Here is a 14637-nt window from a genome sequence, read left to right as displayed (position 1 = left end):
GTACAAACTCAGATGAAAGACACTGAAATGGCCTTATTCGTGTCATGCTAAATTGCATGGAAAGATGGGTAAAGTCTGCACTTGATGTTTAACAAGAGAACATATCAAAGTCATGAAATTTGATGTTGTTTGTCTCGATGTCCTGTTGTTAACAGCTCAACATCTCAAACTAAATATGACTGTACACCAGGCCAGAAAAAGATGGTCAGGACCCTAATCTATAATAATCAGTCATCATCACTTTGGATTACATATATATATATAGCCTGTCACACAATTAAGTTACTAATCAAAATTATCGCGCTTTCCTGGCTGTCCCTCTTTGAGAAAATTACCAAGAAAGGAAAAATATAAAGATCCTTAAGAGAGCCACATGATATCATCATGATAGCATGAATGCTTGGAGCAGGCTCTGGGCAGCTTGTGTTTCATCTGGTGTCCCAGATATAACGACAGTTATCTGTGTTGTTCCAGGACGAGGTTCTTGCACTATGACCTTGGCTCCAGATATCTGATACACAAATAAACACATGTTCAAAAAGACCCAGTTGGTAATAAAATCTGAAAATTAAATCAGGTGATTACTTGATAAAGATAAATGACAAAAACAAGGAACTAAGAAATAACAAATGAAAAGATGAGCAAGAAATCTGAATTTCTGACGAGTTTCTTACAGCTAGAAGTTTTAAGCACAAACAGATATATTGTTTACTTCAAGTTTACATGTTTGAAGCCACAGCCCCCTCTTGAGTGTACATATTGTCAAATCTTCATCTTTCTTCCACAAAATGGTAAGTTCAACTTCAACTTATTTTGAACTAATACCGAGTATTAAATACATAAATCACGGATTTAGAAAGGAAACTAGATAAGCCTATCCAGAACCACAAATCTTTAGCAGTGAGTTGAAAAAACAATACTTTAACTATTAATGGGCAAGCGCAACACCCAGAGATCTATGGTCATCAACAACCAAGTTACAACATAATATGCAGCAGAGTAACTGGAGCCAAATTACCTGGCGCAGACGAGACAAATTGCTACCATTCTCCCCGTAAATGGAGCCAATCACATTATCAGGGACAACAATCTCAACTGTCGTGTTTGTCACAACAGCTGATCTGCTTCCACTGCTACACACAGAGAGAATGTATGAGAATATTTTTCTTTATTTAATATACATTTGAATTTTTATATGCATAGAAACAAACCATGTCAATCCGAAGGCATCAAACCTATTCATTACGCTATGAAACCAGAAGAGCTAATTTAAGTAAAGGTCATTGTAACAGATGCGAAATTTACCACATGTTTTTCTTTCTTTTTGAGGAGCCATCACAATGATTTCAAACAGTACAGATTAGAAGCGCTTAATAAACATTATTTGATGGACCATGATCCAGATTACAACTTAACATCAGAAAGACAAACTAAATTCACAACCTAAGTCACATAAAGTAGGAACAAGGGCCAGGGCTGGAGTAGGAGAGTGAGCAGAAAAATCGCAATAGGTTAAGATTGAAAGCACCTTAGGGCATCCATTAATATTAATATTATAGTGCTGTCTTGCCAATTTTTTCCACACATAATTGGAGTTCAGCGGTTGGTTCCATAACTGTCCAATACCTTGTGATCAAGATTCGTGACCTTTTACGAGCTTTTGTGGTTTATTTATCTTATCCTTAAAAGAATTAAAGAAAATGATTAAAAAAAAAAAAGATCAAAACTCTAATATCAGCAAATGCCAAAACATGACTAAGGAAATTAGGAAACACTCTATTTTTCATTACCACTTTGATCAGCCTTAATTTTATTTATTTCCTATCAGAGTAGTACATGAAACAAAAGGGTACCCCTAAGACATATTAATGGTGCATCAGTGGCAGATAATAAGCAGGGTTTGCAGGGTTCTGGTTGGTGCAAAGTGCAAACCTGCCAAGTTCCACACCATTTATAACTGAAGGTGATCTTTCACCAATATCTGTAACATTTCGCTGGTTTACTCCATAAACTGTCTGCAATCAGAACCATCCATACATCACCGAGAATCAGCATAACCCTTCATATAAACCATAGAAAAGTACCAAGTGAAGATTAGATCTTACAGTTGGTGTCAATGAACTTGGTGATGATGGTTGATCTATATTATTGGAAATACCAAGATGATCCATACTCTCACTCAAGGACTTCAGATCGTTGAGATTATCTGAGCCCCCTACAGAGAACTGTGATCCAAATGGAGGTGGATCCCTTACTCTGCCAAAGGCACTATTCTCGGTCCTCGAAAAATTACGATTGCCACTTCCAGTTGACATTCTTATGGAGAACATGTTACTTCGCAATCTGTCAGTCACCTTATATAGAGCATCTTGTACATTTAGAAACTCTCCTGTAATCTGCGAAAAGAACAATAACCTATTAAAGCACATTATATGGCAATCTTTTGGTAAGAGGCAAGATATCTACTTTGAGGCAACTTGGACCAGTACTAGTCTCAAAAGTTATGTCGTACATTGCTTCATCCCAAACTTTAGTTGAACTACGAAGGCCATAAGAACATAAAAGCAACCATTCGAAATACTTGCTTTCAGTAAATTTGGCCAATTTGGGAAAGTATGCCAGAATATTTGGACAACATATGCTAATCAATGAATGATCATTATCTTATGTGAGCAAAATGATAAGTCTGTTTCACCAAGGTCCCTGACAATATGATTGTGGAAGATGTTTAAGGGACAATTTTTAACGTAGGAAAGCATAATAGAGTATGGATAGGTGCTGATACATCAAACCCATGAGGTTTTAGCTTAACAACTCATAAGCATGTTGTCCAGATTACACCAGAAGGTTTCAGTTTACTTCCTTTTCCATCTATTTTCTTGTTCCATGCTCCAGACAAAGAATCAACAAAATGAGTTCTTATAATGACAACAGAATGAATGTGATCAAGTGGAAAGCTTAAGGGTATGATACAAATCATCACTGAAAAACTTTACAGCTGTTTTTACTTGAATAAAACCACCGTGAAAATACAAAATACAACCATTTCTAACTTTGTGAATGCCCATCAGATCAACTGCATGCACCTATACATAAAAATCACCCATCAACAAATCCTGGTAAACTGTACATGTAGGAATGTAGGTAACTTAGAAAAAATAATTCCTTGGTTTGGAAAAGGTCTGTGCAATTGCTCCCGGAGATTTATTGATCATTTAAAACTATAGTACCTGTAGAATTTCATCATTTTCTGAGGCACACTTCGGAACTTGGTTGCCCCCAAATATCCTTAGTGCAGCACCAGTCACCTTTCTCATCTCTGAAATTATTGCACCTCCTTTTCCCAACAAACAGCCAACCTGGTTTGATGGTACCACAACTCGAGCTGATACAAGCGATCCTTTTGCATCTGAATCCATTCCGTTCACAAGACCAGCCTCCATAGACCTATTGAACACAAGAACAGCAGCATTTTGCGCAGGCGAGTATTGGGAATCTACACCCTACGAAAAAATGGCCATAAAAACAGCAAATATCAACTCATGCATATAAACCAACGATCGCAATTGAATGCAAACCAATTACCTCCATTGCAGTAATGGTTATCAACCGTTCATCGCACTCAGCTACAGTTGGCCCGATGCTTATAGAAGCACCAGTTTCAGTTTGAAGAGCCTTGACTATGGATCCTCCCTTGCCAATAATGCCACCAACTCGTTCATTGAGGCAGAGTATCTTAAAAACTATTTCTTGTTGTGGTGTTCTATAGTCCATATTGGAAGCTTTCTCAGATTCTAAAGATGAAGGACCAACTCCTGAGGCATGATTTGCAGAGTTTGAAGGCATCTGTGGGAGTATTGGAGCCCGCTGCAGGGGAAGATCCACAGATGGAATAGGTACAGACTCTGTCTCAAGTGGTCTTGTCCCAAAAGTTCTTGTTCTGTCAAGTGGTGGAAATTCTTGAAGGCGACCAGTGACGGCAACAAGTGCTTTCTTAACTGCCAGAACATTACCTTCAATCTGCAATGAAGTGAATCATTATTTAATTATGGCCGAAGTCAATGGCAGATTAAATTTACTGACTAGAACTTGCCACTCTCACTGCTGAGTACAAGAAACCCAATTGAAGAATCTCCTCAACTGCATATCTTGCTCTCCCATAATCTTGGTTCTAATCTATAAACAGAAAGATCGACCAGGCACAACCATCCTTCATTCCTGTACACTTTCTACTTCCATATATATATAGATGCACATCCCCCAAAATCCAACACCTAATACTTAAATAGGCAATAGTAAATAAATGTATAAATCCAATCTTTATTCATTAAGACGAACCATAATTCAAATTTACAGAAACATCAAATGCAGGACTCGTCTAACATAGTCATAACCAGTAAGAACAACTCGGATTAAAGAACACACAAAATCAAACCAACATTGTAAAATAAAGACCAAACTCAGAATAATTACAACAAAGTAAGAAACCTCCGCACCTCCACGATTTCATCCGTGGGCAACGAGCCTTCGACAGTCAAAACCTTAATTCTGCATCCCGTATCCTTCCTAATTTTCTCGACCACCTTCCCACCTTTCCCTATAACCGCCCCTCCCTGATTCTTCCACACCAACAGCCTGCAAGAAACCACTCCATCAATCGCGGCCACATCATCCCCCTCAGCTGTCACCTCCACCACCCTCTCAAACACCCTCACTATCCCGGCCTGAGCCGCCGACACATCAAACCACTCCTCATTCCCATAATCACCAATACCTTCACTGGCCTCTTCTTCCTCTTCTTTCGCTGCAGCCGCAGAAATTTTAATCTTGTGAATAATAGCTGGCGAGGCAACAACGCTGATAACCCTGTGGTCACTGGAGTCGGTCGGGTCTTCGACCCGGATTTTGCAGTTGGTGAGTTGCTGAAGTTGCTTGATGATGGAACCGGATCTTCCGATGAGCCCACCGATGCGGGACGCATGACAAAGCAGGCGGAAGGCTATATGGCCTGAAGGGACAGAAAGCGGCGGTTGTGGGGGCTTAGAGCGGCGGGAGGCGGCGGAAGTAGGAAGGTGGGTGGTATTATTGGTGTTGGGTTCGTGCATAGTGGTGGAAGTGGTGTAGATAGGACGCTTCACTGGTGGAAAAAGAAGGGAACTTTCCATAACTCTTTCCTACTTGAGTTCAGTACTATACTCCATATATATATACATACATACATATATAAAAGTGAGGAGTGCGTGTTGTGTGTGTTACTGGGTTCTTGTTTTCAACAGATTACAAGTGGGGAGGAAGAGGATGAAGAGAGAGTAGAAGGAGATTAGAAAGATGTGAATCATACAAGCAGCGGAATTTTGAGGGGTATGGGCGTGAGTTGCAGAAGGAGAGGGTCCAATTTTCTTCTTTTTTCTTTCAATTTCTTATTTATTTTCCAAATTAATCTTGAATTTATTTCAGTAATCCATCATCCGTAATTGATCATCTCTATTCTCTTCCGAGGAGACAAAACCATTCCCGTTTGGTTGCATCTTTCTTGATTCTGTTTCTTTTTCACGATTCAAGTCAAACAAAATGCGCATACCATACTGATCCTTAATAAAAGGGGGAAAAAAGGTACATTATAACTCTTGTCCGTAACTCTAATTACATAAAATTCTGTCTTTTGTAAACTTATAAATATGGGTGTCAATGCAATTTGTTTCAAAGAGTACTTGCATATATCTTTGCCTTGGAGAATATAAATTAAAATCACAATACCAAGATGTGCTTATAATTTTATTAAAAAAGTATTCGTAATTATATCAAATTTTAGGAAAAATTTCTGTAATTTACCATTTTGTAAAAAATAGGAAGCATTTGTTTATAACTAAACATAATCGGAAAAAATATAGATGTAATTTATTTGAAGAGGAAAAAGAAAAAGTGTAAACTTGTGGTATTGCATTTTGTGAAAATAGGAGATTGGAAATGATGGATGATGGTTTAGATTAAAGAGGTATTTCACAAGAAAATGGTTCTACATACAAATATAGTGAAGATGAGGAGGATTTGGTCAATTTGAAGACCTCATCTACTCATTTACAGCTAGTGGGAATGCAGTTCCAATTGGATATCCATTATGTGAATAGCAAGAACAAATATCTATCTTATTAGTATCTTCTGCCGTGTCCATATTTCATTCTTCATTCTAGACTTTTAGCATCATCTTGCTTCTTGCCCCTCACTCACTCTCAATTTTGTCACTATTAGGTTGCTTTTTGACCCTACGCTCACTGGGATAGTGATCACCACTTCATTATTGAGGAAACTGTGCCTTGAAGATTATAAATTGCTTCTGAAAATGTAATTTTATGTTACTATATAGGGCCAATGACACAACTTTGACTATTCTTACCAATTGAGCTCACGATATGCTTGGACCGCCTTAGCGTCTCCATAGTCTCTATCTATAGCGTTGGAGAGGGACACGTTCCATTCAGCATTATGCGATAATCTGTCTTTCTTGGATTCTTCCATTCAAGAATTATTGTGTTTTGAGGGGAAAGAAGAAGAGAAAATGGTACTACAAACAGTGGATGTTCTGAAAAATGAAATTCCATTCGAGGAGGAAACAGTAACGATTTTTTCTCCGGCCGGTTTAGTTCTCGTGGACATCATCAATGGCTTCTGCACCGTTGGATCGGGCAGCCTGGTAACAAAACACTTTTCAGTTGCTCAAGATTTAGTGTAAGATTTATGCTGTTGTCTTTGGCTTGTTTGTAGCATATGTTGACGTTGTATGGTCATTTTCAGGCCCCAAGGGAACCCAACAGGCAGATCACTCAGATGATTGAAGAATCAGCAAAACTTGCAAAACTGTTCTGTGACAACAAATGGCCTGTGCTTGCATTTCTCGACTCGCACCACCCTGGAAAACTCGAGCATCCCTATCCTGCACACTGTATCACTGGAACCGATGAATCAAACCTTGTTCCAGGTAGGTAACATGTTCACACCGATAATAGTGTCTGAACTGGTAAGAATGAGACGAATAGGTTTGTTTCTCTGCTTTGTCTGCAGCTCTGAGGTGGATAGAAGAGGAGCCAAATGTGACAATCAAGCGCAAGGATTGCTACGATGGGTTCATTGGTTCGATTCAGGAGGATGGTTCCAATGCCTTTGTTGACTGGGTGAAGAACAACAAGATACGAGTTGTGAGTACTCATTGATTTTTGATACTTCAATGTGATTGCCGTCATTAATGGCACTGACTGGGATGAATTATGTACAGTTGTTGGTCGTAGGTATCTGCACAGACATATGCGTGCTGGACTTTGTTTGCTCCACATTGTCCGCTAAGAACCGTGGTTTTCTCGACCCTCTTGAGGATGTGGTGGTGTACTCCAGAGGCTGTGCTACGTTTGATTTCCCAGTTTCGATGGCAATAAATAGCAAAGACCTTTTAGCTCATCCCCAGGTATTACTCTCATTTGCTCTGATGAACATATGAAAAACCTCAAAAATATAGATCATGAACTCAATCTCTTGCGTCATCTAATGTTCATCATGTCATGGCAGGAGCTGATGCACCATATGGGGCTCTACATGGCTAAGGGAAGAGGTGCCAAGATCGCGAGAGAAGTAATGTTTCATGCTCCAGGGAAGGCATGAGATACCAGTACCTGCAAAATACATAGCTTAACATTTCGTGGTCATTCTCAGGATCATGAAATCAATGTATGCTGCTGTTTAGTTATGTGTGATGAATAAACCCAAACTGTGGAACTGGATTCAAGAATTATTAGACAATATTCAGCTTAGAAGTTAAACTACGATGCAGAGAGAAGGATTGGAACATTTCCTATCTTGGAATGGAACTTTCCCATATATACACAAGGTTATAGAAACTGTTTATTGTTGAATGACGAGAGATTCAGCAGCGGAAATATGTACAAAATATAGCAGATGATATATACATTCTGGGGAAAAATATAGCGAGGGGCAGACCACGCGTTTGTTAGATGAGCCTGTCATCCAGTAACCATTACAACTCAAAATTTTGGTGGTTAGTTTCATGAATTCCTGATGGTTATTTGTGCTAATAGCAAATAAGTCAGTCATGCATGGCTTGGCATGACATAGCTGAAAATTTCCAGCTTCGGTTTCATGAAAAAGAAGTTCAGGACCCGATTATCGCCTCAGCTGCAAAGGGAGACACAGGAAAGCATCAGTACTTGAAAGTAGATGACCTATTATATTAAGCTACATAGATCATCACAGAAAAGAGTCCTCCTCTGGTTGCCCAAAAGAAATATCTAATAATAAGTTGACCAATTCCCTTGTCCAAGAAACTGAGTTGGCATGTCCTTTGACCGAATAAAAATCTGTTTTTTGCACCACAATACTGTGTATAAAGATGCAAAACTAAGTGGGTGTGTCCTTTGGCTGAATTAAAGTTCAATTTTTTGCGCCACAATACTGTGCATGAAGATGCAAGTCATGATATTTGTTCTTTAAGTTTGCCACTGAACAGAAAATTATTGTAATTGCTATTTAACTAAGTTGGGCCTTTCAATTGGAAATCAAATAATCTACCGGTCCATTAAATGATCACTCATTTAACAATCCATGCTGATACAGCACAAAATCCCAATGTTTCAGGCAACTTAAAATCATGAACCAACAACTATGGAGCAAACGGAACTTACCTAAGTAAAAATAAGACAAGGAATATCTGAAACTTGATGTACATGAAGAACTCAATCAAGCAGCCTCAGTCGATGGAAGAATACCAAGTGATACTCAGGGGCCCAATAAACAAAACCGACAACTGGCCCGCCTTTGATGTACTGCACAAATTGGTTCAAAAAGGCACCAATGAGTGACCCTAAAAGCTGATTGGCAAACCATCCAAAAAAAGAAAAAAGTGCACATCCTCAACCAGAAAAACTGTGCAAGTTATTTAGAAATTTGAACCTTTCCATCCAATATTACAAGTTCACCATCAACCCATCGCGGATCCTGAAATCCAGGCTCAGCCAATCTTCCCTGTCCTCTATATCGAGCAATCTGCATCGTGATGCAACTGAAGATAAGCAGACAGGAAAAGAAAGAATTATTCATATGCAATCCATTGTATCATTAGAAAGCATACCACCCCAAATTCTTCAGGGATAATCCCTTTATGTGGAAGCTGATATCTTTTCCCAACTTTTGCACGGAATGCAACCTGCAAATGAACAGATGATACACTTTGCTGAATAGACATGGACCCAAGGAGATTTAATAATAGTTGATTGAACTATTCGGTAACAAATTGCCATTACTCGTTATGCACATGTCTTAGAGACAGTTGAACAGAATCCCATCTCTATCTCGTTATGGCTCTATCATCCTCAATACTATAAAATAAATTTTGGACGACATAATTCATGCTAAAATAATGCCAGCTGATCATATGATACAATATTTGATCAAGTTCCGTGAACTAAGCATCAAGTTGTTAGCTGAAGAGTGCGCTTCCAGATCTTGTCACTGACCAGTTCGTGCTAAAATCTGAATATGCAAGTTGGCCATGTGATATATTCAAATCAAGCTATATGAATTACGTAGGTATGCTGGTGGATGAGTATGCCTCCACGTTGAGCTATTTATGGTAAGTGGTATTATTGGATTGTTATTTTGGTGGGAGATATTGAGCTTATTGGCAATCACCAGTCATAAAAAGAACCCCATCTCTCAATATCTTTTATTGATACAAACAGGTATTACATGCCATGCATGGTTTAACAGCATAAGCATATGTAAATGAGTGAATTACCTGGCCAGCTGGAACATAAGCATCTCCAGTTAACTTAACAGCTTCAACATACTCATAAAATTTAAGTTTTGATGCCTTCTTTGTGCTTCCGTCCTCTTTCCACTGACCAAATCTACGCTTCAAATGAATAACCTCTGAAGTGTAAAGCCCATGTGCGCCAATATATAGTCCTGGTAAATGAATAGATGAGCATCGAACAGCATATAAACATCAGTGACTGTGGCAAAACAGTGAGCAGTATACCCATCCAAGCACCATTATAAAAAAAGTTGAAAAATAAAATTAATCACCATCTAGTGGATCTGAAGATGTTGATACATCAATGCGGTTAAATGTCGTTGACCCAGAGAGTGGCTGACGATTTCGAGCTTGACTGATTGTAAGATTTATTAGTTCACCAACATCTCTAAGAACCTGCATATTTGAACTTGATATTATTTTCCAAATAGATTGACCTTGACAATAACACTTGCAAATAGTAAATGGACCTTCATGCATAAAGGATTCAAACCAACCTTCATGGGGATTTTCCCTTTACCAATGGACTTCATAAGATCAAGCATAACATGGTCAATGCTGCGCTGACTTTGAAGCTTAGACCTTTTCTTTTGTGCAGACTGTCCATCACCACCAGACAGATACTCGTTGACATCTTCCTCTACAGTAATCGTAAATGATAACCTGTCCTTTTTCTCTAGCCTTGCTGGGACGCGAAGCAGGTCTTTGACATGAGCACCACGGGAAATTTTCTGGATGAATCGATCACCAACAACGACCTCTACTGCAATTTGGTTTTGTTCATCTTCCTCAGTTATTCCATTGCTAGAATCCAGTTCGATGTCATTGTGCTCCTCATCATTTTCACTTTTAACTTCATCTTCAGCATCTACATTTTCTAAGTCATAATCCTTTTCTTCCTCGTCTTCATCTATTATCTGTTCAATTACCTTCGATATTAGATCCCTGTCCACCTTCTCGGGGCCTGTTACTTTCACAACCTTTACTTTCACACCAGGAATCATGTCGCGCAAGACATTATCAAAACTAGAATCATCATCCCTGTCTTCACCATCCTCTGTATCTTCAGGCCTTATATCAAACAGCTTACTTTTGTTGTCTCTTGCATCAAGAGAGTCTATGCTTCTGGAACTCCCTGATGACTTCAAGGATGGAACGTAAAGATCTTGGGGAACTCCTTTTCGCTTTAAGTAAACAGCCTAAAAATCAAGGGACCCAAAAATCCTCCATTTAGTGAAAACATATTATACAGATTCTCTGCAGCTAAAGGAGTCAAGCAGGTCCTGTAATGAATATATACATGAAAGTGTTCCCATTCCTAATAAATTTACATACGTAATGAAAAAATATCCAGACAGCAAACTTCAGCTTTGGGCTTTCATCCAAATAAGAAGAGCAAAAGTTTAAATGTGCTATATGGAGGATCAATCACCAAGAGCATAGGAAATTACCCAGCATTTCACAATGCTTATGGGTGAAAACAGCAAGCAGATGAAGAATTTTCCTAATACAACCATATTGATCAAAATTTCCCCTCAGAAATATGTTGTTAAAACAACAACTTTGCCATTCACCAAATGGAAGTAATAGCATCAACATGAGCAGCAAGAGACAAGAAAACCATGTTACACATTCAAGAAACCATCGACCAAACTTAAACCAATAACAGGTGCACATACTGAAACCATAGAAACAGATTTATGAGGGAAAATGGAATATACCTGCTGCTTATAATAACCCTTGTTATTGTCTGTAAGATATACTTCAAACAAGGGGGCACCATCTGAAGATGTGGCAAGCTGCCTGCCGAGAAACGCAGAGAGACAGAAAATTAATCAACGTCGTGAATCCTGCTCTAAATCAAAAGAAAGCAGTAGAAGTTTAAGATGGAAAGAATCACACTCCCGAGGAAAGCTCTGGCAAATCCTTCTATGACATAATATCACTTGATGCCAAATCAAAAAGCAGAATATTCAACAACTAATGCACATAAATTCGTAGATATAGATGCAGTCCTTTTTATTAAACCTCGACATAATACAGAAATGAAAAGCATGTAATAGATTACGCAATTATATACGCAACATCAAAGTGACCCAGCAAAAATCACAGTGTAAAACTATACCAATGTATTTCGTTGCACCTCATTTTATGACCAAACTTGCGATTTCCAATTCCTCCACATAGTGTTTGAAAATACAAAGAAGGTATGCTAAACACGACTAGCGATAAATTCCTATGCAGGTTGAACTAAAATTAAAACTCAAAGCAGCGGAAGTAATTTACCTGGGACTGTAACTTCTAGCAATATATCTGCCATACTCAGCACTTATATGAATAATACGACCATAAGGATCATCAGCGTCTTCTGAAATTCCAGCCCACCATCCAACCTGAATGCCAGGTTTGGAAAACAAACCTCAAAAACTAAACCAAAATACTGAAAAGTCACAAATATTTTAACAAGCAATGTTTTGAATCAGAATTATGCTGGCATCCTATTGTCTCCACCATTTTCTTTCTAATTCATGTGCTTTTGGTAAGAAAGGTGACAGGACAAATCTGAAATCAAGTCCTCTAACATATTCAACAGAATTGCATGAGCTTTGTAAATGAAATCTCTGACAAATTGTTCTAATGGAAAAGGCCATGTTGTAGCCAGTATATCAGTTGAAATATAGCAAGCTGTCAGAGATTAGTAATACCTGACAAAGAGAAAAATAGCAAAAGACAAATGGTGTTTTAGTCTAGATCAATAGTCAACCATTAGCATCTATAGACAATGGCCATGACATGTGCATTTACACCATACTGAAAACTTTTAGCTAACTCACCAATCCGGCACCAGCATAATCACGCAAGAGTGCTGCATCCCCATAACGCTCTTCATTCACAAATTTCTGCTCTTAGATAAAAAAATGTCAGATTAGTTAGATAATAGGTAGGCACCTATAAAGTCATAAAGGAATAGGGGTATAACAAAACTTACAACACGTGGAGTGCATGGAGATGCAGAAGTAACAAGCATATATGCGTCTGCGAATAACAACATATAATTCCTACCTTCAGATGGGACATTACTTTTCCAACAGTATCATTTGTAGCAGCAGCTGCAATTGCAACTTTAATCCTAGCAGCTTCCTCATAATCCTCTCTCTCAATTGCACTTGCTAGCTGAGACTGTTGAGGTTATAACCATGTTAGTGGCTACGGTAGTGCTTAGTTAGACAAAGGGTAGTTTTCAGAAAGTAGCATTGATGCGGCATTTGAATTTTTAAAGGAGCCCATGAGCTCCTCCATCTCCAAGTAGTAAACATATTTCTTGCCTTTGTTAGTATATTTAACCTGCCATTCATCTTTGCGATAGGGGAAAAAAAGAATAAGATATATTGGAACATGACAACCTACTTTCTGCACTTTGAGTATAATAAAGCAGAACAGGTCGAGCAATCACAATCATCACTCTAGAATTAATTCGCTACATACCAATATTCAATAACTTCCTACTTAAAACAACTAAATTTACCAATAGAACAGCTTCCAAACATCACATCTCTAAAAAATCTGATAAAATTGAATTAATAGAACACCTTCAAAATCGAGACAATGCGCTCCAGCTCGTCAACGTCGACGAAATGCTTCCTCCATCGCTCCCAATCCCACTCCTCCTCCTCTTCTCCCCCCTTCTCCGCCGCCACCACACTCCCCTCCACTCTCTGATCCCTAAACGAACTAAAGTAATCATCAAACCGCTTGATGGCCTTCCTAATCGTCTCCTGGATACCAAAATCCCACCTCCCCGAGTCCTCGCCCGAATCCGACCTATCGCCACCACTACTGCTACTATTCAAGCAACGGCAGCAGAGAGCAGCATCAGAAACCCTAGATACATGAATCCCCGACTGCGACGACCTTCTACTAAACTTAGAGGACATAAACCTGGAATTGGTGAGATTAAGCTTGTGGTGATTGGAATCGGTACGCGGCGACGAAAACGTGGGCGCAGATATCGACGCCATTAATGAATACTTCGCGGAGTAACGAGAAATATACGAATACATACACAAAGGTAATGTATCTATATCTGTAAAACAATAACTGTTTGATGTGTTTTTTTTCCTAAAATATAATAAAAAAAGAGAATGGAATAAAACTGTATGTATTAGTGTGAATAAAGAAGAGGAAAATGGAAGAGGCAGAAAGCAGCAGCAGGAGGAGGATAAGGATGATGAGAGTGTTTTGTGCTGACGTTGGATTTTTACTTTTTCTTTTTAGAGCCACCCGAATTTCGCATTTTTCTTTTATCTATTTTTCATATATATTAGGCACGGGCCATTCAGTATTTGTGTCCATATAATTTATAATGGAAAAATACAAACAACTTCTTTATAATATCAAAAATAAATAAATTATTTTTTTATTAAAAAATAAATAATAATTTATTTTTTTATTAAAAAATAAACAATAATTTATTTTTTTATATTTTTTAAAATAGAATAATTTTCATATATACTATTAATTTATTATAAATGAATATAATATGCAATAAATCATCTTTAATATGTAAAGAAAAACTGTTATTAACATGTAACTTATTGAATTGAGATTTATTTGGGTCGATTTTACTAATAGTAAATTGGTTTAGTAATTGGAAGATAAAAATATTTGGACTTGAATAAGGTGAGTGAAGAGATGGAACAATCTTATTTATAATAAATATATTGTTGAAATTTTATTTTCTTTATTGTATGTCAAATAATATATCTATTAGAATAAAAGAAAAGAAAATCATGTCGGATCCTAGCCCAACAATTTTGTAG

The 14637-nt window shown here is 38.0% G+C and overlaps 3 protein-coding genes across 5 annotated transcripts; 1 reads left to right on the top strand and 2 right to left on the bottom strand.

Moving 5' to 3' along the window:
• Window positions 1-87: 87 nt before the first annotated feature.
• HEN4 (RNA-binding KH domain-containing protein) lies at window positions 88-5564 on the bottom strand. 2 transcript variants are annotated; one of them, XM_011089653.3, is made up of 7 exons: window positions 4497-5564; window positions 3586-4020; window positions 3231-3503; window positions 2106-2396; window positions 1933-2015; window positions 1019-1133; window positions 88-511 (listed from the first exon to the last, which is right to left on the bottom strand). In XM_011089653.3, the coding sequence occupies exons 1-7, from the start codon at window positions 5163-5165 to the stop codon at window positions 383-385; spliced, it is 1995 nt and encodes a 664-aa protein (XP_011087955.1). In that variant the 5' UTR covers window positions 5166-5564; the 3' UTR covers window positions 88-382. The 2 variants fall into 2 exon arrangements, with proteins under 2 accessions (XP_011087955.1, XP_011087956.1); XM_011089654.3 differs by having other exon boundaries at window positions 1019-1130; window positions 4497-5562.
• A 992-nt stretch (window positions 5565-6556) lies between these two features.
• On the top strand, window positions 6557-7808 carry LOC105169283 (nicotinamidase 1). The gene is made up of 5 exons (XM_011089651.3): window positions 6557-6691; window positions 6793-6976; window positions 7060-7193; window positions 7271-7456; window positions 7558-7808. The coding sequence occupies exons 1-5, from the start codon at window positions 6557-6559 to the stop codon at window positions 7648-7650; spliced, it is 732 nt and encodes a 243-aa protein (XP_011087953.1). The 3' UTR covers window positions 7651-7808.
• An 18-nt stretch (window positions 7809-7826) lies between these two features.
• On the bottom strand, window positions 7827-14063 carry EX1 (UvrB/UvrC domain protein (DUF3506)). Of its 2 annotated transcripts, XR_016066774.1 has the most exons (12): window positions 13408-14062; window positions 12881-12997; window positions 12652-12717; window positions 12104-12210; window positions 11539-11620; window positions 10315-11016; window positions 10090-10213; window positions 9800-9969; window positions 9134-9208; window positions 8956-9048; window positions 8688-8828; window positions 7827-8181 (listed from the first exon to the last, which is right to left on the bottom strand). XR_016066774.1 is itself a non-coding variant. In XM_088883748.1 (11 exons), the coding sequence occupies exons 1-11, from the start codon at window positions 13876-13878 to the stop codon at window positions 8739-8741; spliced, it is 2097 nt and encodes a 698-aa protein (XP_088739874.1). In that variant the 5' UTR covers window positions 13879-14063; the 3' UTR covers window positions 8682-8738. The 2 variants fall into 2 exon arrangements, 1 of the variants encoding a protein (XP_088739874.1); XM_088883748.1 differs by lacking the exon at window positions 7827-8181 and having other exon boundaries at window positions 8682-8828; window positions 13408-14063.
• Between the last annotated feature and the right edge of the window lie 574 nt (window positions 14064-14637).

This window comes from Sesamum indicum, linkage group LG8, assembly GCF_026168435.1.
Source record: "Sesamum indicum cultivar Baizhima isolate 11 linkage group LG8, ASM2616843v1, whole genome shotgun sequence".
Classification (NCBI taxonomy): Eukaryota; Viridiplantae; Streptophyta; class Magnoliopsida; order Lamiales; family Pedaliaceae; genus Sesamum; species Sesamum indicum.
The sequence above is the reverse complement of the archived record's forward strand: the minus strand, read 5'-3'. Positions and strand labels throughout refer to the sequence as shown.